The 22,871-nt window shown below is 36.2% G+C and overlaps 1 protein-coding gene and 1 long non-coding RNA gene across 6 annotated transcripts in view; one reads left to right on the top strand and one right to left on the bottom strand.

The window, feature by feature from the left end:
* LOC128314100 (uncharacterized) overlaps positions 1-22,871 on the top strand; it is a 120,961-nt gene that overhangs the window by 42,936 nt on the left and 55,154 nt on the right. The gene's annotated exons all lie outside the window — the stretch shown is intronic.
* Positions 1-22,871, bottom strand: part of RFTN2 (raftlin family member 2) — a 79,701-nt gene that overhangs the window by 35,045 nt on the left and 21,785 nt on the right. For all 5 annotated transcript variants that reach the window (XM_053215506.1, XM_053215508.1, XM_053215507.1 and 2 more), the window contains 4 exons: positions 10,170-10,353; positions 8,578-8,692; positions 4,702-4,981; positions 1,637-1,840 (listed from right to left, as the gene is read on the bottom strand). In XM_053215506.1, the coding sequence (XP_053071481.1) occupies positions 1,637-1,840; positions 4,702-4,981; positions 8,578-8,692; positions 10,170-10,353 (783 nt within the window). The remainder of the gene's footprint in view (positions 1-1,636; positions 1,841-4,701; positions 4,982-8,577; positions 8,693-10,169; positions 10,354-22,871) is intronic.

Here is a 22,871-nt window from a genome sequence, read left to right on the forward strand (position 1 = left end):
CTCTCTCTCTCTCTCTCTCTCTCTCTCTCCCCCTATCTTCCCCTCTCCCCCTCCCCTGTTTGTGCATATGCATGCACTCTCTGTCTCTTTCTGAAAATAAATAAACTTGTGCTTGCTTCGGCAGCACATATACTGAAAATAAATAAACTTAAAGAAAAAAGATTTTGCTGTTTCCATAAAAGACCACCTTGGAGGAAGTTTCCAATAACCAAAATACTAAGAACTATCTATTGAGCACCTGCTATGGGCTGTGTGCTATGGGCCATATTTCTGGGTACTTCAATAGGCTAGATCCTTACTCTTGGTTGCTAGTTAAAAGAACTTATTGGACCATGACTCTTGATAATTTTAAATAATCATCCAAAGTCTTTAGTTCTATTAGTTAAGGTATCCCTGATGTAATAGGCTGACTTAATGATAGTAAAGAATACTGATATCTCATTTGCTTTTTTTGTTCTTTCCTCTAGCCTCATTAAGTTAGTTAATCTTGGTTTTCATAGCCTTCATCCTTCCTAATGCAATTTTCAAGTCTCCTAACTATGAGTTTTTCTTTTCTTTTAACACTAATCTCTTTTTTATTTTTATTTTTTTTTGAGAGAGAGAGAGGGACAGCGTGGGTATGTGCATGTGCACGTGGGTGGGGAAGGGACTGAGGGAGAGAGAGAAAGAATCTTAAGCCATCTCCATGCCCAGGGCAGAGCCTGGTGCAGAGCTCAATCTCACAACTGTGAGATCATTACCTGAGATGAAATCAAGAGTTGGAGGCTTGACCAACTGAGCTACCCAGGTGCCCCAGCACCAATTTCTTTTTTAAAACACTTTCCCTAGAAAGTAACTTTTGGAAAGTTTTGTTGTTTTTGTGATAGACATGAGTGATTACATATCCCATCGTAACTAAAAGAGGAAGACTAGGGGAAGTTGAAAGATAAAGGGAACGCAGAAAAAATAGAGTAAATATCATTTTCTAAACCAAAGATTATTTTTCTATACAAATTTTAGAGTCAGATATAGATTGGAGTACATGGTTAGATAGTGTCCAAATCTGGGATAGTGTAATAAGTTTGGATAGTAACTATCAAATGCCACTATAATCCTTTCAACTGGACTGTTATAATACATCTTATTTGGAAAATCCTACTAGTCAATCACACAGTGGTTTATCTATACCTGATAGTTACAACCCGACAGCAAACATTACAATTCTACCACACACTATGATTAAGCTTTTATTTATTAAAAATTTTTTAATGTTTATTTATTTTTGAGAGAGAGAGAGAGAGAGAGACAGAGCATGAGTAAGGGAGGGGCAGAGAGAGGGAGACACAGAATCAGAAGCAGGCTTCAGGCTGTCAGCACAGAGCCCAATACAGGGCTCAAATTCACAAACTGTGAGGTCATGACTTGAGCTGAAGTCTGACGCTTAACCGACCGAGCCACCCAGGAGCCCCTAAGCTTTTAAATTAAAGTTGCACAGCTGTGTAATAATTGGAATCTAATTCCTAATGAATTTTATAATGAATAATAATGAATAATTCCTGTCCTTTTAGCCATAGATCTTGAGAGGCAAAAACATTTCCACCAACTCTGATACAGGTCAAATTTTTTAGGTATCAATATATTATAATATAAAACATACCTTTAGATGTTTCCCAGCATACAAAAGAATCAATTAAAGATAAGCCTTGTTTATAATAAAATGTAGTTAACTCCAGCCAATCGGCATCAAGTGTACTAATGACAGATCCTTTTCTTGTTACTTTCATTGACAGGATGCCTTCCTGATAGGTCCAGCAGGTTGATTCATCATCGAAAACATTGAATATTGTATACAACTTGTTTTCTAGGGATAGGCATTCGGAAAGAAGAAAGATTATTTATTTATTAATTTACTTATTGAAAAGATTCCTAAACATTTTTTTATTACTCATGTATTTCAGGCATACAGACAAACATGGAGAATAATAAAATTACCCACCACTCAGCTTTATTAAATGTTGACCTTGTGCCATGTTTCCTTCAGATTTATTTTTCCAGAAAATGAGAAATGGATGTAGTTGAGGCTTACTATGTAGTCTTCCCTAATCCAGTTCTCCCGAAATAGGTACTATAATAATTTGGTGTTTATTATTCTCATGCAAGCTTTTATTCTTTTAATATACTTTTATATACCCATATATATATATATATATATATATATATATATATATAATATTCTGAAGTTTAAAAAACTTTTAAAAAGTGGTGTTGTATATATGCATCTATAAATTGATTTTCTTTTGCTTGGAGTGGAATTAATACATGTAGACCTTATTCATTTAGTTAAACTGCTACATAATATCCTAGTTTATTATTCTCCTGTTGATGGACATATACATTGCTTCCAAATTTTTGTCATTATAAACATTGTTCATGTTTCCTTAGACACACATGTGGGAGTAGCTTCTAGCATACATATGCAGACATGGAACTGCTAGGTCATATCTTCTACTTTTCCATAAGTTGGCAAATTCTTAACTTGGGGAGTGGTGTAGGGACCCACCTCTATGGTTGTGTTTAGGAAGTCTAAACCCACTTGCATTGCAAAAGTATTTGGGGGTATGTATGTACATGTGCATTTTTCTGGATTGAGTCTCTGTGGATTTCACCAGATTCTCCAAGAGATCTTTTGTGTGTATCTCCCCCAACCTCATGCTGCCACTACCCCACCCTGACAGCCCAAATTAAGAACTTTTGCCATAGACAAATTATAAAGAAGTATAGGATTTAAACTATTTAGAAAGTGGAATCTAAAGATTGTTAATTATGGGAATACAAGCTGGTGCAGCCACTCTGGAAAACAGTATGGAGTTTCCTCAAAAAACTAAAAATAGACTTACCCTACGACCTAGCAATTGCACTACTAGGCATTTATCCACGGGATACAGGCGTGTTGTTTTGAAGGGACACAAGCACCCCCATGTCTCTAGCAGCACTATCAACAATAGCCAAAGTATGGAAAGAGCCCAAATGTCCATCGACGGATGAATGGATAAAGAAGATGTGGTATATATATACAACGGAGTATTACTCGGCAATCTAAAAGAATGAAATCTTGCCATTTGCAACTACGTGGTTGGAACTGGAGGGTATTATGCTAAGTGAAATTAGTCAGAGAAAGACAAATGTCATATGACTTCACTCATATGAGGACTTTAAGAGACAAAGCAGATGAACATAAGGGAAGGGAAACAAAAATAACATAAAAACAGGGAGGGGGACAAAACAGAAGAGACTCATAAATATGGAGAATAAACAGAGGGTTACTGGAGGGGTTGTAGGAGGGGAAGTGGGCTAAATGGGTAAGGGGCATTAAGGAATCTACTCCTGAAATCACTGTTGCACTATATGCTAACTAATTTGATGTAAATTTAAAAATACATAAAAATAAAATTAAAAAAATAAAGATTGTTAATTAAATTAAGTAGGCATCATTTTGGATTTAGAATTTAAAAGGGCTAGAAATAGACACTTGATCTAATCAGGTCGGGATGGGAACCAGCGGGAGTTTAAAGGCAGCATTGGGTAGCAGATAGCAAATAGGTCTCTGACCATATCTTCAACAACTCTTGTTCTTAAAATTTTTACACTGCAAGAAAATCAGGGTGATTGTTAGTTAAGGAGCTAGTGAGAAAATAGGAGGGTGGTGGTGGCAGTGAGGAAGGATGAGACGATGAATTAGGAAGTGCTCCTGGCTTGTTCATAAAAGGATTGTGCTGACCATGGTTGATGGGTCTCTGCTAGGCTCACGAGATTGAGCACATCTCATTACAACCAGAAAGCCAATGTGCATATGTGCAGTGTGTTACACGAGTGGGTACAGCTTCAGCACTAACTTAGAACAAAAGGTCAGCCAATAGCAGCTAACTTACTCCAGAATTTATTCTGTGGCAGGCACAGTGCCTTATCTTTTAGCTACTTCTCACAACAACTCCCTTTATATAAAGAAATTGAGGCAGCCTGACTCCAGAGCTCTTAACTGTAAGGTGTGCATAGTCTTTGACTTTCTCTAACAGTGCTTTTTAAAAGCATGCTTGCAAAGATATCAGAAAACTCTGAGCAGGCCAAGATGCATGAGGAAGTGGTCTCAATTGCTTGGGAAGAGTTGCTAGTTGGCAAAGTAGACTAAAACTAATGGTTAAAGCTATTTTCGGATGCAGGCACTATTGTTATATTAATTGCTTCATCATGGTGTGCATTTTCATATTCTAATTGATCATCAAAGAAAGTCAATTAACTTCAAGGGCAAAAACCATCCATGAAATGGGAAAGGCCAAAACTAAAATTCTCACACTCTGTTTGCAAAAAACAAACATAAATCAGAACAGCTTTCTATATTTATAGAATCACTTTCTGTATACACGCATAGCCTCCATTTTATAGGGGAGTTGGTGAATGACTAAATGGAAACCAAGTTTCAAACCAAGTTTCATTATATGGATGGTATTGTATGACCATGCCAGGGACAACTGTTTGAAAAACTGCCTTACCTTATTTCTGGCTATAATAATTAAAAACAAAATCAAGATGAGTGTAATATATTAGTTTACTCGGTTTTTGTAGTTTCAGAAATTTACTTTGTCTCGTATTTCCAAAAAACCCCTCAAAAACTTATTTTTACTAAATTGAAACTAATATACTATTTCTACTCATCTTGTCTATTACCTTCTCCCTTTCTTGATTTAGAATAACTGGGGCTGCCATCTCGGTCCATCTGACACTGTTCACTTTCATGATGAAGTTCTTCCTCAATTCCACTCTCAGATGATTGCCCACTTAATGTTCCTTCATTCCAACTTTTACAGTTTTCATCTGAAGTGTGTCTCAGAGGCAGCACTGACTCTACGTCTTCATCATGGTTGGTTCCGTTGCAGAATTTAAGTGGTGAATAAGGCTGTGATATGAATCCAACAAATTTCATTCCTCTCTTAGCAGCTATATTAATCTAAAAGAGATTGTAGAGCAAGATGTAAAATTCATTTACATTGATCACTTTATCAGTTAACCTGTAGGTTTATTAAGGAAATTCATAAGATGAAGTAAATTGACCACTAACTAAAGACCCATTCATAAACAAATTAATAACCTGTAACAAAGCACTACTCCAAATTCTATGTCACAGTATTATTGTGACTTCTTCAAACAGAACTGATACACTTTAGAAGTTATGAAAAGAAGCAGTTGCTGGGGAGCTCAGTCTGTTGAGCGTTAACTCTTGATTTCAGCTCAGGTCATGAGCCTAGGGTCGTGAGATTGAGCCCTGTGTTGGCTCTGCACTGAGCATGGAGCCTGCTTGAGATTCTCTCTCTCTCTCTCTCTCTCTCTCTCTCTCCCTCTCTTTCTCTCTCTGTTTCTCTCTCTCCCTCTGCCCCTTTCCCTGCTCTCACGTACTCTTTTTCTCTCTCAAATAAAATTAAAAAATAAAAGAAATTATGAAAACAGGAATCATTTTTCTTCAAAAGGTTACTATTTGAGAAGAACTAATAATTCTATAACATGATTTTTGCAAGCCTGTTAACAATGGTTTCTCCCACTGAGGCAAAATTAAAAGCTATTCCAAGAAATCCTCAAAAATAACATGACTAAATACATCTTAATTAACAAAGCAAAAACATTAAAAGCAAAAACATACAGAATTGCTTGCTTGATGTGGGTAAAGAAAAATGTTAGAAGTCTAATTCTTGACAAATGTGTGCATGTCATGCATAGGCCCAATTCACTCTTAGGAAGCTTTCCCATCTATTTATATCTTGATGCTATTGTCTCCTATCAGGCCAAATACACATGATCAGATTCAATCGTATAAGTTAAAGAATAGGATTCAGAAGAACATTACATAATGCCAGTGAAATAATTTGAGACGTTAAGAGGGTCATTTTCATGCCCAGCACTTTCCCCTTTCTCTGCTTTTTCTACATTTCTTTGTTCTTTTTGTGTCCACGTCTTTCTCCTCTGTTAAGCTGGCAATTCTTTTGAGGGCAAGGACTGTATCTTAATCATTTTTGTATTGTGCCATTTTGTACCTACAGGTGCTCTATAAGTATTGGTTAAATAAGTAAAAATGAAGAAATAGCAACATCTTTAATTTGGCCACTGTTTTAAATATTTAAACTACATGTTTTAAATGCTACCCTGGGAGGGGAAGAAAGAGTTATGATGGAGGTTGCAATGAAAAGGGCCGGGAAGAACTGGGACAAAACCAGAGAGCAATACCCACTCAAAGGGGACAATGGTCACTCAGCTCTAGTCAGCAAGGAAAATTCTGGGCAGGACAGAGGTGATAGGTGTGTGGAGCTAAGACAGAGGATAGTGCTGTTGCAGTATCATTTACTCCTATACATGGACATGTTGAGATTGTAACAATGCATGAAGCCTTAAAAATAACCACAAATTGTCCTTTATATCAGGTGTCCTGGGAGAGAAGAGGGAGTGGTAAGGGGGCATGACGTTTCTGCAGGTGGAAATGGGTAAATTTATTGTCAGTTCTTTCTCTAGGTCTTATTAGTTGATTTGGGTGAAAAAGTACAGAAGGCTTTTTCTATTACTAGAAAGTTTTAGCTGGAAACATTTGGTAACAAATATAGTGTTAATGTTTTTTTTCCAGTTTTTAAATCGGAAGATTGATATTTTTAAATGTTATTTTTACTTTAAAATCCTGAGAAAAACACTTATAAATCTAATTTTAAACATAAAACAAATATTGATCTAAAATTAAAATGACTTAAAATCTAGCTATTCAACAATAAACTCTTTATGTAAGACAATTGTTCCAAAATAACATTTGGCATTCATCTACTGCTCTTGTTCATACATGGGGCAATGTTCAAATAGTTCATGTGCTATGTTTCCTGAAGCTTTTCTCTTCATGAAATAAATCCATTACTCTGATTGCTGAAATAACAGTACTTTCCTGTTTAAATAGATCTTTAACTGTGTCCAGGAAGTCAAATGCAAAACAAGGGCTCTGATGGTGATCTATTAAGACTAAATTAGTAGTTACATTTTTGTTTCAAAAGAAATTTTCTGGAGGGGATTTATTCCCAGAAAAACAAGTTGAAATCTCCCAGATTAGTAGTAGTAAACAGTATGCGTAGCTTGTTTATAAAAATCTAGTCTCAAAGACTGTTCCTGAAAACCTTATTGAATGGTGACTTTATACCTAAAAGAGAAATATCATTAGCAGCTCTAACTGGCTATATACAAATTATAGACACTCTGACACACAAGACCACTTAAACCTTGGGAACAATACTAGAAACAGTGAGCAAACCTCAGTTTCTTACTTGAAAGGAAATGCCTTAGGTTTTTGGCTATATTCATTTAAATAAGACCTAAACCCTACAAATGTATCAATGCAACTAAGAAAAACTTTCACTTAAAATCCCATCAATTTAGAACACTTATAAATGTATAATTTTTCTTGGTCTTAATCAATATGCATATAGTGTTCAATTTTTTGTTTAAGTTTCAATTAAGTTATTTTGTATAGACTTTTCTATCTCAACAGTCAATATAGTTGTTACGTTTAGTCCCCATAAAATATTGCATTGTATGGATGTACCATTGCTATCTCCTCAATTTTCCAATTATTGAGAATCTGGCCTCTTTATTCACTGTTGATTAAACTACTTTGTATAAAAATGACTTTTCCCCTTTTCAATTAATTTCTTGGAATAGATTCTAAAGAATAAAATGGTATTTATGATATTTTTGACCAGACTGATATCCAGAAACACCTAATTTACTACAATGTACTAATTTATTACGATGCCAGTTGCGATATATGAATGTTTTCTTAAAGCTCTTCCAACACTGGATTTAATACCTTCAATTTAATTTCTCAGTTAATATTGGTGAGGTATTAAATCTCAGTTTTATTTTAAAAATTATTAGTTAGGTTGAACCTTTTTCCAAAGGTCTGTAGTTTATGTTTCCTTTTGTATTTTGCTGTCTGTGGATTCTGTCTGTCCATTCAAGACTGGACATTACTTTCATGCATTTGTATTCATTTTATAGATTTCTTAAATAAACCCCCCTAAGACACATTTATTGGAGATCCCCCCCACACTGATTCTTTTTTTTAAGCTTAATTTTCCTAATATATGTTATATTTATATTCTCAAACTCCTCAACTTATTCATAATTCAGTATGTCTATTCTTTTGTTTTCTTCTGTATTTTTTATAGGTAAAAAAATTTACCTCTTTATCTATTTGAAATGTGTGGAGTCTATTTTACACAGAGCAAATTGTCCATTTCCCCAGCAGTTGTTTTCTGGGATGGTTGTTTTCCCAATTTATTTCATCGGGTTTGTTTCCAAACTTCTTATAGGTGTGTAAATTTATTGCTGGCATTTCCATTGACCTGTATTTCTGTTTCTAACTCTGTATAATTTAGTATGTGTGCTTCAATATGTTTTAACTTCTGGAAGAATAAGTCACTTACCATTTCCCTGTTCTTTTTAAGGTAAGAAAGGAGATTGATGAAGAAGAAATACCAAATATTTCTCAATATCACATGAAAAAATCTATACATTTAGTACCTTTTCTATCAGTTCTTTTGCTATGTCATTTGTTTGTGTCTCATAAGTTAGAGGACATTCCTCAATCACGAGCCTTGGGCGTCTTTGTCCACTGGATGCTGCTGAATGCTTCAGGCTGTAACAGAGAATATACCCATGGTTGGAAGTCAATTGATCATTTTCAGCTAATATGCTTATGTAAAATTGAGAGAGCAACTCACAAATAAGGTCAAGGCAATCTTTTTGTTGTTGTTGTTATTTCAAACTTAATAATGGTGGTCTTCTTAGGTGAAAATACCAGAAAAACAGGTTGAATTTTCTTAATATAAACCTCTATTAATATAATTTCTGATTTGATATGGAAGAAAAAATTCATCAGCGGTTTTAATAAAAATTGTAAGAAATGATTTTAGATCACTGTTACACTTGATTATTGTACAAAAACATTAGTCAAGGTCCTCTTTAAATGCAAATAAATATTGTCCTGTCTTCTTCCTTTTTTTTCTTTTCTGATCATTACCCCTTGCTTATTCTTAGCCTTGTCAGAGCACTACTAAGTCCATTTGAAATAATGTTAAAAAAGACAAAATAATTTATACATGGTTTATAAGAGTTATAATTAGAAGTGTTGCTACTGTGTGATAAAATGACATGTTTATTTAATAATGTTTGGAGTATCTGATCAAATTCGATCTAATGGTGAAAGCTGACGCCTGTACAAACCCTCTCAGACATGTATAAATAGGCTTATACTGATAAGTAGCAGGCAGTGTCCCTTAAAAGCATCTTTCTTTGCTTAGCCCTTTCTTAGTTAAAGCAATCAATTGTTAGGCCATCACTAAAAAGAGAAAACAGTTTTTACCCTGGTATTTGGGATGGATTGATATAGTTAAAGAGTTGGGTGAAAAAATTTAATGTGTTAATCAAAGACTTGATTTGGTTATTTTCACTCCTCACTGGAAAGGGCAACTGTATTTTGAAAACTATCAAACTTACAAGCTAGGCTGGCAAAAATGGTTGCAGTATTATTTGGGAAAGCAGCTACCAAAAAAAGTGAAAAAAATGAACTAAAATGGATGGTCTTTACACCCCCCCCTTTTTTTTTTTTGAAAAGGCTGAAGTCTATCAATTTGTGAGAACTCGGCATGTAGGCCTTTCTGCTGTAAACTGCTTAGAAGGTAGAGCTAGTTTCTGTTGCCACTATTATTAAAATAGTATAGGACAGTTAAAAAAAAACACTCAGTGAAAGTGGACTTCATTGGTCCAGTCATCTCTTTTAGCCCAGTGACAGGACCTGTAGCTGACAACTACTCCCTCATCTGCTGAAGCTTCTAGGTGCTTCTTGAGTCTGTCTTCCTTTTCCTTTGTTCACCGACATCCTCATCTAGGACCCATTTGTCTGCAAGGGGCTAAAATCAAGGAAGAGTTTTAAAAAGGAGGGAGGTGTAAGTTTCCTTCTTTCATTCCAGGTTTAACCACTAGAAAATGTGCTCTCAACCAACCCCCCTAAATATCCTTTATTCCCCATCATTACGTTCAAACTTTCTTTTCTTTTAACCAAAGAAAACTGTCTCGACAGCTTCTTAGTCTGTTTCCTTGAACACTAGGCTTACCTTAACTTCAAGCGCAATAGCACTACCCTGTACAGGTAACTTGCAGGTAGGTGTTTTCGCTGCCCCACAGGTTGTATAACAGGATGAATAGCCCCAACAATATATCCTTTAAGATAGTAGTCTTCAACTTTTGTTACTATATCCGGAATTGAATTTATCTTGATGACTTCTGGGTTTGGCGAGGCTGAAATACCAAATGCAATGAGAAATCGCACATTTATAAAATTGAATTATATGTTACTTCTATCTATGTGTGACAATAATTAATGAATGGAAAGCATATCCATGTGACTTAATCTCAAAGTTACACTAACATGTATTATATGTTTTCTAAATTAATTTCAGAAAAAAGCAAAAGTAACCTCATAAGCTGGTAAATATGTAATAGTACCAATACGTCTTATTGATAAGGTAAGAAATGCCTTATATTTACTTTTTCAATTAAGGCAGCTTTATTTTTTAGAATTTCATTTTGAGTGGCAGTATTCCATTAATAGATATGGAAGACATACATATGAGAAACAATATTAAGTTGGAGAGCCAATTGTTTTTATAATTCTGAACAAGCTGAGATGCATCCTTTGTTAAAAATAAAATTCATACAAATCTAAAAATTAAAAGTGGGTGTAATGATATTTGTTAAGCAAAAATTGTCAAGTGCTTTCTTATTTCCAATTACACTTCAAAAGCATCATGTTTTAAGTTTCTTTGGGAAACTAAACATGATTTCTTACGGCACTTATATAAATGCTTGAGTGGAGGAATTGAAAAAGGAAAGGTATCCAGAAGCTCTTTTTAATAAGTAAAATTTCTAAATGTAGAGGAATTTTAAATGCAATAGTGATATGTAATTGAACTAGCCCTTTGAAGCAGGGCAAATCTGTAAAAACTATAGAGTAGTACAATGTGTACAGTTTTTAGTAAAAGGAAAAGGGTGTGTTATTTGGGAAAATGTTCTTAATGTTCAAGCAGAGTTAATTTAAAAAACAACTTTATTTTCTGTAACAATATTTCTCATTTTCTGGAGAGCAGTCAAGAATTAATATCTAGAAATAGACCTGCAATTTGATTATCTCTTGAGTAACAAAACATATGAACTTAATTCCAGGCGTGAGCAGTGCTGGCTGTTGGCCATCTGTCAGTCTGGTCCGTGGTGTCCAGCAAAGAACTGTGGCTAATTGCCTGAACACAGGAAGGAGGTTAAGAAGCAGACAAGGAAGAAGGGTCAGAGGAAATCCCCGCCTCCTCTTACATTAGTATCCACATGATGGAACAAAAATCCACCAACACTGGGTATTCATGCCAATGTCTCAAAAGAAAACAAAACCCTCAATAGAAAAGTTATATAAATTAAGACAAATCCATTTCCTCAAAGTCTCTTTCTCTTTTGGATTTACACTAATTTATTTACAATGTATTTTCTTCATCATTATGTATAGGGAGAAATACCAAAGAGAATGATCCTGGACTTGGAAGGAAACAGCTGGGTTTCATCGTCCAATGGCCCTGTGCTGCATGGTTGTGTGGCAATCACTCCATTTTTCATTTAGTTTTACTTTTTCAGTATTTTAACTACCAATCCTATTCCCAAACAAAGAAACTGAAAAACTATAAAACGCAATAAACTGTTAAGACTAAGGAATGATACATACATAACCCAAACCTATTTTTAGGATTATATACTAATTCCACAAAATTTTTTCAAAATGAGGCCTTTTTAATGGATCTTGTTGTTTATTATAGGAAGTGGAAATGCCTTACTTAGCATGATACTGAAGAATCTTCATAGTCTGGCCTCTTTCTACTTATTCAGCTTTCACTGTTGTCATCTGTTTTCTTGTAGGCCTTGCTTTGGCAGGCCTGTACTACTGCAGTTCCTGAACCTCACATGCTATTTCATGCCACCAGGCCTTCACTTCCTTTCCTGCTCCCTGAGACTGGTTAATCACTTCTTCCTCTGTGTGTGCATTCTACTAGTTCCTTTTCAGACTTTATTATAGTTGCTTGTTTATATGTTTGTCTCTGCTGTTAGACTAAGAATTCCTTAACGGCAAAGAACCTACCTTATTTTTCTTTCTATGCCTAGCATTTTCCTTAGGTTATTATTATGTTAAGTTGGAAATACTGTTCATTAGGGGAACTATGAAGTAAAATTATTGCATAAAGGAGGGAAAGCCATCAAGGTTGGCTGGTAAATTCAGGAACAAATGTACACATTATCTAGGACTTGTTGGAGAGAGACACAACAGGGAAAGAACACACAAAAAGTGTTGCAAAACTGTTACTCTTTTGATTATAAAAGTGAAGGTGGTCAAGAACCTAGTGAGAATCCAACCAGGTAGAGTTAAATGTCATATTCGCTTCTGAATGTTCTAGCTTCGGGCCCCATTTTAGGTTCCTTAAATTAATCATAGTGCAATGAGAAAATGACAAAGAAAATGAGGTAAAAAGTAATGAGAAGTGGAACTACACTGGATGTAATTAGCTCCACCTTGGGGTGAAATCTGGAGAGAAATTTGGGAGACCTTATCACATACAAAGAATGAGATTGTAGGCTTGGAGAGCTTCAGGATCCCGCTGGGCTTGCTTCCCTTGCTGACTTGGTTGGAGTCACTGTTTGGTCCAACGTTGTCTTATCTAAGTCTACTCTCATACCATTGCTTGGAAGGAAACCCCAGAAATCAAGAAATGAGGATTGGGAAGAGGTTGACTACTTTAGATGCTTCATACAAGTAAAATCATACATTACGGTTGACCCTTGAGCAACATGGGGGTTGTGGCACCAACTCCCATGGCCAAAAATCTACATATAACTTTTGACTCCCTAAAAACTTAATTACTAATAGCCTACCGTTAACTGGAAGCCTCACCAATAACATAAACAGTCAATTAATGCATATATATATATATATATACATATATATATTATATACTGTATTCTTATAATAAAGCTAGGAAAAAGAAAATGTTATGAAGAAAATCATAAGGAAGAGAAATAAATTTAGAGTACTATACTGTATTTATCTAAAAAAATCTGTGTGTAAGTGAACCTGTGCAGTTCAAACCCTTCTTGTTGGGTCAACTCTATGTATTTGTCTTTTTGTGACTGGCTTATTTCACTTAATACAATATCCGCACGGTTCATCCATGTTGTAGCATATGACAGGATTTCCTTTTTAAGACTGAATAAGATTCCATTGTATATATATACCATATTTTGTTTATCCATTCATCCATCAATGGATATTTGAGTTGGTTCCACTTCTTGGTTATTGTGAATAGTACTGCTATGAATGTGGACACGCTAATATCTGTATGAGATACTGCTTTCAATGCTTTTGGATGTATACCCAGAAGTGTGATTGCTGAATTATATGGTAATTCTATTTTTTAAAAATGTTTATTCATTTTGAGAGAGAGAGCACATGTGAACAGGGAAGGGTAGAGAGAGGGGAAGAGAGAATTCCAAGTGGGCTCTGCGCTGTCAGCACAGAGCCTGACATAGGTCTCTATCACACGAACTGTGAGATCATGACCTGAGTCAAAATCAAGAGCCAGATGCTTAATGGACTGAGCCACCCAGGTGCCCCTGGTAATTCTATTTTTAAGTATTTGAGGAATGGCCATATTGGTTTCTATAGTGGATGCACCATTTTACATCCCCATAAACAGTGTACAAGTTTTCTAATTTCTCTACATCCTTGCCAACACTTGTTTTCTATTCTTTTTTTTTTAAATAGTAGCCATCCTAATGGGTATGATATTTCATTGTGGTTTTGATTTGTATTTCCCTATTAGTGATGTTGAACATCATATGCTCATTGGCCATTTGTGTATCATTTTTGGAGAAATGCCTTTTCAAGTCCTTTGCCCATTTTTAAATTGGGTTATTTTTGTTCTCAATAAGAGTTCTTTATATATTCTGGATATAATATTTACTTCCATTTCATAGGTTGACTTTTCACTCTGTTGATTGTGTCCTTTGATACACAGCAGTTTTTAGGTTTGATGTAGTCACATTACCTATTTTTGCTTTAGTTGCCTTTGGTTTTTGTGTCATATCTAAAAAATCTTTGCCAAATCCAATGTCATGAAAGTTCTACCCTATGTTTTCTTCTAGGAATTTGATAGCTTAGGCTAATCTTTAAAGACTTTTTTTTGAAAAGTACAATAGCACTAGATTATTGGTTTACATTTTTTTTTTAACATTTATTTATTTTTGAGACAGAGAGAGACAGAGCACGAACGGGGGAGGGTCAGAGAGAGAGGGAGACCCAGAATCTGAAACAGGCTCCAGGCTCTGAGCCATCAGCCCAGAGCCTGACGCGGGGCTCGAACTCACGGACCGCGAGATCATGACCTGAGCTGAAGTCGGACACTTAACTGACTGAGCCACCCAGGCGCCCCTAGATTATTGGTTTAAAAAGGTATGCTATGCCTTCTTTCTCAAAATGATGCCAGAAAAATGAAAAACTATGATACTTTCACATTGGCTTTACATAATTATTTTAGGTAAGGTAAGTTATAAAATGAATACATAAAAATCATGAAAGTATAAGAAATTTTAAAGTTTATTGAAAAAATACTATTTACCTGACAAAAGCGAAACACAAAAGAATGTAGATTGTAGTTTATAACTTAATATATGAGTGGAGATGAGCATTTCATCGTATGAAAGCGTGTCTTTGTAAATTATACAATTCAATATAAGAATGAGGGATGTATGTTGGCTTGGAAATCTCTCCTGGCATTTTAACCACTACCACTGGCCAGGTGTAATTATAGTGGGTATCACAAGCTGTGTGAAGTTGGTTGTTTTTCCATATGGCATGACTAGAGAGAGTGCTTGAGGTTTCAGTCAACAAACCATTCAAGGATCACTTGAATTATAACTGTGAATTCTGGTTTCCTGGTTGTTGCCTGAAAACTTGCCATTGTTAACCTCTGGCAATATCAAGAGAGCCCCAATCTCAGAATGGGTGTCAGGTACTTCAGAGAAAAGCCCAAGACTCTTTTAAGAAATGTGGCATTTCCAATACTCCTGACATCCCAGAGGAAAAAGTTATGTGGAAAAAAGGGGACACAAGGGGTCTGAATCTGAAAGTGATTTAGAAGAATTGAGGCCTGAGTGTAAACAAGTTTTAGGAATATTTTTATTGCACTTAGTGTTCCTTTTTTATGTATGGAGGAGAGATAGAAGGAATAATTGACGTTTAAAAATGTCTCAAAGAGCTTTTACCATTGGTAAGAATTAAATTACCAAGTGAGAAAGTAGTAAGTCATAGTTTAATTTGTGATTTTTTTCTCTCTTAGCAGTACATAAAGTAATGGTGTGTTTTAAAACCAAGAATGTTTTGGAGTCAATGAAGAATGATAATTATATAGCAAAGAAGTGGTTGCAAATACATTGGCTAAGAGAATGAGGATTTGGGGCACCTGGGTGGTTCAGTCAGTTGAGAGCCTGACTCTTGATTTTGGCTTAGGTCATGATCCCAGGGTCATGGGATTAAGCCCGCGTTGGGCTATGCACTGAGTGTGGAGCCTGCTTGAGATTCTTTCTCTCTCTCCCTCTGCCCTCCTCTCCCACTTGTACACTCACTCTTTCTCAAATAAAAAATAAAATAAATGAAAAAATAAACATAAAAAAAAGAGAACGAGGATTTGAAGAACTCTTTGTTTGGTAGTATATATGTTCCCACCCCCCACCCACCCAAATTTGAACAGGGATAAATTCTTAGTTCTTTTCATAGTTCAAAACACAGAATGAGAGAAATCTGATTTAACACATGTTCATTTGGTGGGGGAAGGAGGAAACCCTAGAGACTTTAGCTGCCCACAAATTAATTATAAGTTAGCAGTTAACCTAATGTGATCATAGTCATCTGAAAGAAAACGGTTTCCAAACTGGCTCACTGAATTCTGTGCTGAGCAGACCACCATTGGTATACTTCCTGTTTATTTTCCTTCCCTTTCATATTTATCACCACCTAAATAATAATCAGAATATACTAGTATATTCACCTAATTATCTTATTTAATATCTGCCTCCCTCACCAAAATGAAAGCTTCATGAAGGTGGGGATATTCACATTTTGTTCACCTCTATTTCTTTATACCTAGAACAGCACCTACCACATCAATAGTTAGTTAATATTTGTTGAATTAATAATTGGATTGTGTTCAGTTTAAGGGCCAAATTAGAGACAGACAGTTTGAAGCTGGATTATGTTCCAAAAAAGTGCTCAGGATAGCAAGGGGTCTGAAGACCCTTACAGGTGTTCTTCAACTATGTGCTAAATAAGTGAGGGACAGGATACCATCTGGATATATGTCAAGGGCTATCGCACAAAGAAGCTGGCAGGTTTGACACTGACTGAACAGTGGAGGAGACAGGTACACAGAGGAGTATTCACCCAAACTGCAGCTGGCAGGGAAGAAAAATAGGACTCTGACATGCTCAGTTGTTTAAATCTATGTATGGTAAAGACATATGGCAAAAAATTAGAGGTAAGAGACTTTTGCTCCATGTAACTGGAAAGCAGACTGCCAGCAGCCTCAAAAATCTAGTACTCAAATAAACCCTCAGCTTACCAAAAAAGTTCTCACAAAGCATCCACTTTTTCATGAGAGGCATGGAGCTCCCTTCAGCTCTCCTCACTACCATGTGTATATTGGACTGGGGTAGCATATCCCAAACTTAAGTCATTGAGCACACTTTCAGTTTTTGTCTTATCTGAGTACCATCTGTACTTCCATATCATTACAGTTCCTCTTTGAATTTTCATTTTAATCTTAAACTTATTTCAGGCGTTTCATGGGTGGCTCTGTCAGTTGAGCATCCGACTTCGGCTCAGGTCCTGATCTCACAGTTCGCGAGTTTGAGTCCCACACCAGGCTCGCTGCTGTCAGTGCAGAGCCTGCTTTGGATCCTCTGTCCCCCTCTATATCTTCCCCCCCCCGCCTTCCCCCTCTCTCAAAAATAAATAAACATTAAAAAATATTTAAACTTAAACTAATTTCAAAAGGAATTTATATTTCTCATAGGACTGTAAAAGCAGAATTACTTACCATGAGCAGAAAGTTGTCATACAAATAAATACAGCAAAAACACATTATATTCTAGCTTGATACTGTTATCTACCAAAGATTCTGAGCCACAGCTCTATTCTCTCTTTGTTGAAAAGTAAAATTAGCCATTAGAGATGTGTTAAAGATATATTAACTCCAAGCTGATTGGAAGGCTTAAAAAGGATTGAAAAGAGCACAACGTTCTGAGACTCAATGTTATTTAATTCTGTGCCTGTATGCACAACTTGAAAGCATCTCATATCCAGTGCCAAGGGATTTTGTAGAGGCTTGGAGAGCCACTAAGAAAGAGCAAGGGCATAACAATAGTAGCAAGGAGACAGAGGACATCAGAGGGAATAAAATGAATTACAAAACTAGATAAAAGAACTATTAAAACTTTACATACAGTTTGGGGTCACTTAACAGGCTTTCTACACTTCACTGTCCCAAATTGATTATTATAATGAACTCATTCCCTCCATTCTCTTGTTTCAGAACATGGTTTTCAAAGGCAGAGTTATGTAACATATTAAAAACAATCGCCAAGAAGATAGCTATGACAGACTAACATTGGTGCTTAAGGGGGTTCCTGTTCAGGTGGAGAATGTATTTCTAAGGAACACCTCATTCTCTGGTGATGTCAATGGAATAAATCCGGGTTTCCAGGTCAACTCCACACCCTCTTGCACTCTCACTAAAGTAAGGTCTTGCGTCTCAAAGCAAAAGAAATGTTAATGCATTACACACACACACACACACAGTAGTTTTGGGAGGAATCACAAACTGAGAAATCTAGAAAAGTTAGGGAGGGAGAAAAAATTGTATAAATATATTTTAACATAAGTTTATGTGAAGATCATGTTGGTTTTGGGCTCAGTGCCTTACATTAATTATTCAACTGTCTCAAGTGTGTATATTCTTCTATCTGAAGGTCTGTGTCTTTTGATAAATAGCACTCATTAGAGACATAACAATTATGGTAAGTGGTTAAAAATATTTATTAAAGGATCAACAAATGAAAAATTAGGTGTAACATTAACATATTTAATTAACAGAGCTTCAGGGTGCTCATGGAACATCAGTTTAGAAAACAGACTCTAGAACCTGGGTGCAAATCCCAGGTCTGCCATTTACTAGGTACTTCGCACCCATGTTCCTTAGTTTCCTTATTTGCAAAGTGAGAGTAATAATAGGATCCACCCTATAGGATTGTCAGAAGGATGAAATAAGTTAATGTTTGTTCCTAGAAAGTATCTGGCATGCAGTATGTGCTATATAACTGTTGGTTGCTTTGTTAAATAAACTCCTCTCCTCTGCAAAGAGAGGAAATGCAGTATCCTTACTAAGAGCATTAGGCTTTGGAAGCAAATCACCTGGGTTCAAGTCAAGGTTATACCATTTACTAGATCTGAAACAAGTTACTTTGTCTTTCTGAGACAAGGATAAATAATAGTAGTAACTCCATAGAGTTGCTCAATAGTAACTGTAAAACAGGAGCCCAGTGCCTAGCATGAAGTAAACCCTCATAGGTGTGCCTATTGGTGATCCAGTCAGAAAAGAGAGCTTCAAATGAAGTTGCCTTCAGAGATACGTCATTGTTGGTTTTAAAAAGCTCCCGAAAGATTGTTTTAGAGATTTGGGTTTATTCCAAGCACATGGCCTGCTCCCATCCTGTAGAATTCTAGAGGTCCCTAACTCACACTCTGGATCAGAGGCCCTAACACATGCTCTAGATCTCATGTCCGTAACTCACCCTGTGGATTAGGCATCCCTAGCTCACACTCCATATCAGGGGTTCCTAACTCACTGACCTATTACACTGAGTTTTGGACTCAAATGCCTGAAGGCTCTAGGCTGATAAAACAAAGAAAGGAGCTGTTCTGGAGGAGGCTGTGGGACCTGGAAAAACCTCAGAACTTCATCCAAAGACAGCAGTAGCCCTGGCTGAGGGCTGCCATATGGGCAGGCGAGCCCGGCTGTTATTGGATCTTCTAATTTTTAAGAAGACCCTCAAATCCAGATTCTTATGTAATATTTGCCAATTAAAAAAAAAGCGACAGTTAATTCATATTTTAACACTGTACACACCAAGTGAAACCTGTCTGAGGGCTGAATATGGCCCATGTCTCTTTGGCTTGCAACTTCTGCTCTGGGTCACCCCAGGGACTCTGCAGACTGGAGCCTGCTCAGGTCCAGGCCAGGCCACCTAAATCATGTTAGACAGTGTTCAGCCTCCTAGGACACAGAAGAACGATCTGATTCTTCCTCATTAGTGGGAAGAGGAGAAGAATGGTGATAGAAAGGCTGGAGTTCACTCTTTTTAACAAACTGTTCTCATCTGACATAGAGACGTGCTTTAAACATGCCAGCATCATACCCAGGAGCAAAAAGAGGAAAAATAAATCTGGGAATTTTTTTGAGAACTTCCCTTCATGTAATTCCCTCAATTTTTACTAATGTTTTAAGCTGTGCTGAAAGGAGACTAGAAGCCTGATTCAGTCGAGACATGTGAGGAAGGGGAGAGCTAGGCACACAGAGTGAGGAATTTTCATCAGTACTCACCAGAGTGAGTAATCAAATTTCCGCAACAGGTTTGATGTTTGAGGCCAAGACTTTGATTTGATGTCTTTATACTGGGGCAGTAATATCAGAGGTTCAATTACTTTTTTAAAAAAAATATTTTATTTTTAAGTAACCTCTATACCTAACATGGGGCTCGAACTCACAACCCCAAGATGAGGAGTCGCATGCTCTACTGACTGAGCCAGCCAGATGTCCCATGGCTCTATTACTTTTTAAACCAGGAAATTCAGGGGGAGGTGGTGGTAGTTTTGGCTAGAATTTGAATAGCACAGGTGGTTAGCAGCAGCTGCAAGCCATCCATCTTGTTCTTCCTAGCTCCCAGGCCACCATCAATTCTTTTTCAGCTCTTTGGGAGAAGGAGCAAATGGTGCTGTTCATAGCATTATTGGGTGTGGTTGATTACTGTTAAATTGATGCTACATAATTTGTAAATGCTTTATTATACCTTACAAGACTATTGTGAATAACTGATGAAAGTGTTTGTAATTGCTTTGAAAACTATATACCAATGCAAAGTGGATTTTTATAATTAAAACTGAAACACATTGAAGGTCAAGCAACATTCTATCACTTATAGTTTTAAAAAATAAAATGTTAATAGACTTTTAAAAAAATACTTCTTTTAATGTTTATTTTTGAGAGAGAGAGGGAGACAGAGCACGAGTGGGGGAGGGGCAGAGAGAGAGGGAGACACAGAATCCGAAGCAGGTTCCAGGCTCTGAGCTGTCAACACAGAGCCTGATGCGGGGCTCGAACTTAGAAACCATGAGATCATGACCTGAGACAAAGTTGGACGCTTAACTGAGTTAGCCACCCAGGTGCCCCATTAATAGACTTTTTTACACTCATTTGCTTAAAAGCTTCATAGACAAAGATCAAATTTTAAAAATAGAAAAATTCACCATCCAGTATAAAGCTATGAAATTGCTCAATGTTGAAAGCTTTGCTCTGATGATGTAACTCTATGAAAACTGTCCAAGACGTGTATGTTCTTTCCACCAATTTACTTCTGAAGATTGGTATGTGTTTTTGAAATATTTATGAAACATTGTTTCCTCAGATAAACATACAATGTACAAACACTGGCAGTAATTTTATCATATTTTCAAAAGGCAATAAGACTGTCAATCTCCATAGATATCTAGCAATTATAGTAAAAATTAATAAGTAACATATACCAAGTGCATATTTTGTGCCAGGCACTTATGTGAAATGCTTTACATGCCTAATCTTGAGTAACCCTTACAAAAACTTCATAAGGTAGATATTATCATTATTCTCAGATGAGGAAACTCAGGAAGAGAGAAATTTGGTAACTTGCCCAAACTGCTAGTAAGTGGGTAGGCTGTGATCAAACCAGACAGAATGACTCCACAGCCATACACTCTGGTGCCTATAGGAAAGTAAAACTTCATTGATTTGGATCATGTTAATATAGAATTTGTGAAAATTCAGACATGAGCTAGGCTAAAGTTTTTGAACTATAATAAATTGTTAAGCAATTTAATGTATGGATATTAAAGGGATATCTGGTTTAATTATCAACATGCTTAAAATTATTTAGAAATATGAACTGCTAGATGAACAATATCCAAATTATGTAAGCTTTTATGTTTTCAATGAAAGATTCCATTTTGGTAGTCACTCTTAATTGAGGTAATATAACTGTACTTTTAAATATGGCAAAATTCTACTGAACTACATGGTTCATTATTATAGGCAGATATATGAAAGATCAAATTATGACCATTTCACACTCCTGCAGCCTTAATTTCATTGCTGCCTGCGTCATGTGCTACTCTCTATCCGTTCTGTTTTATTAGTGGGTCTCAGACAGACCATGCAATTTTCTCTCATTTCCAAGTCTGTATGTCTTGTCTTTCAGCCTTGTTTGCCTTACTCACACTTTCTACTTAGTTTTCTTTTTTAAAAGAAGCCCAATCACGAACTCAAGCAGGTTCCACAATGTCAGTGCAGAGCCTGACGAGGGGTTTGATCCCATGAACTGTGAGATCATGACCTAAGCGGAATTCTGAGTCTGACATCCAACTGACTGAGCCACCCAGGCGCCCCCTACTTAGTCTTTTTTTTTTCATCTTTTAAAAATTTGGGGGTAGGGGTTGAACTACAACATACAAACAAAACAAAGCAAAACATAACACTATCAACACTTGGGTAACCATCATCCGTTCAAAAATCAGACAATGGCGGGCATTCCAGAAGTCTCCCATTTTGCCTTTTCCAATCACAATCTCCCTCTCCCCTCTGTACTACCTTGAGTTTTATGGTCATCATTTCCTTTCTCTTCTTTTAGTTTACTATCCAAGAATGCAGCCTTAAACACTATAGTTCAATTTTGCCAGTTTTTCAAGTTTTATATAAATGGAATCATAAGGCATATACTTTTGTGTCTGTCTTCTTTTTTAGTTTTTATTTTTATTTTCTTTAAAGTAATCTCTACACCCAATATGGGGCTCAAACTCACAACCCCAGGATCAAGAGTCATATGCTCTACTGACTGAGCCAACCAGGCACCCCCTGTGTCTGCCTTCTTTCATTCAACATTATGCCTGTGAGATTCACCTTGTGTAGCTTGTGTAGTTGTAGTGCATTCATTTTCATCGAAGTATAGTTGGCAAAGTACTGCCTATGGCCTATTTTATAATGAATGGTAAGTTGGTACTACAATGGCAGAGCGGAGTAATTATGATGGAGACCACACGGCTTGTAAAGCCTAAAATATTTGCTATCTGGTCCCTTACAGAAAAAGTTTGCTGACTTTTGCAGTATAGTGTTCCATTGTGCAAGTGTACCACAATTTATTTTTCTAGTCTCTTGTTCTTGGATTTCTGTGTTGTTCATACTTTTGGGTTATTAAGATCTATAAAGAACTTATCAAACTCAACAACCAAAAAATAAATAATCCAGTTAAGAAATAAGCAGAAGACATGAACATTTTTCCAAAGAAGACATCCAGATGGCTAACAGACACATGAAAAGATGCTCAACATCACTCATCATCAGGGAAGTACAAATCAAACATGATGAGAT

The sequence above is a fragment of the Acinonyx jubatus genome, chromosome C1 (assembly GCF_027475565.1).
Source record: "Acinonyx jubatus isolate Ajub_Pintada_27869175 chromosome C1, VMU_Ajub_asm_v1.0, whole genome shotgun sequence".
In the NCBI taxonomy this organism is placed as follows: domain Eukaryota; kingdom Metazoa; phylum Chordata; class Mammalia; order Carnivora; family Felidae; genus Acinonyx; species Acinonyx jubatus.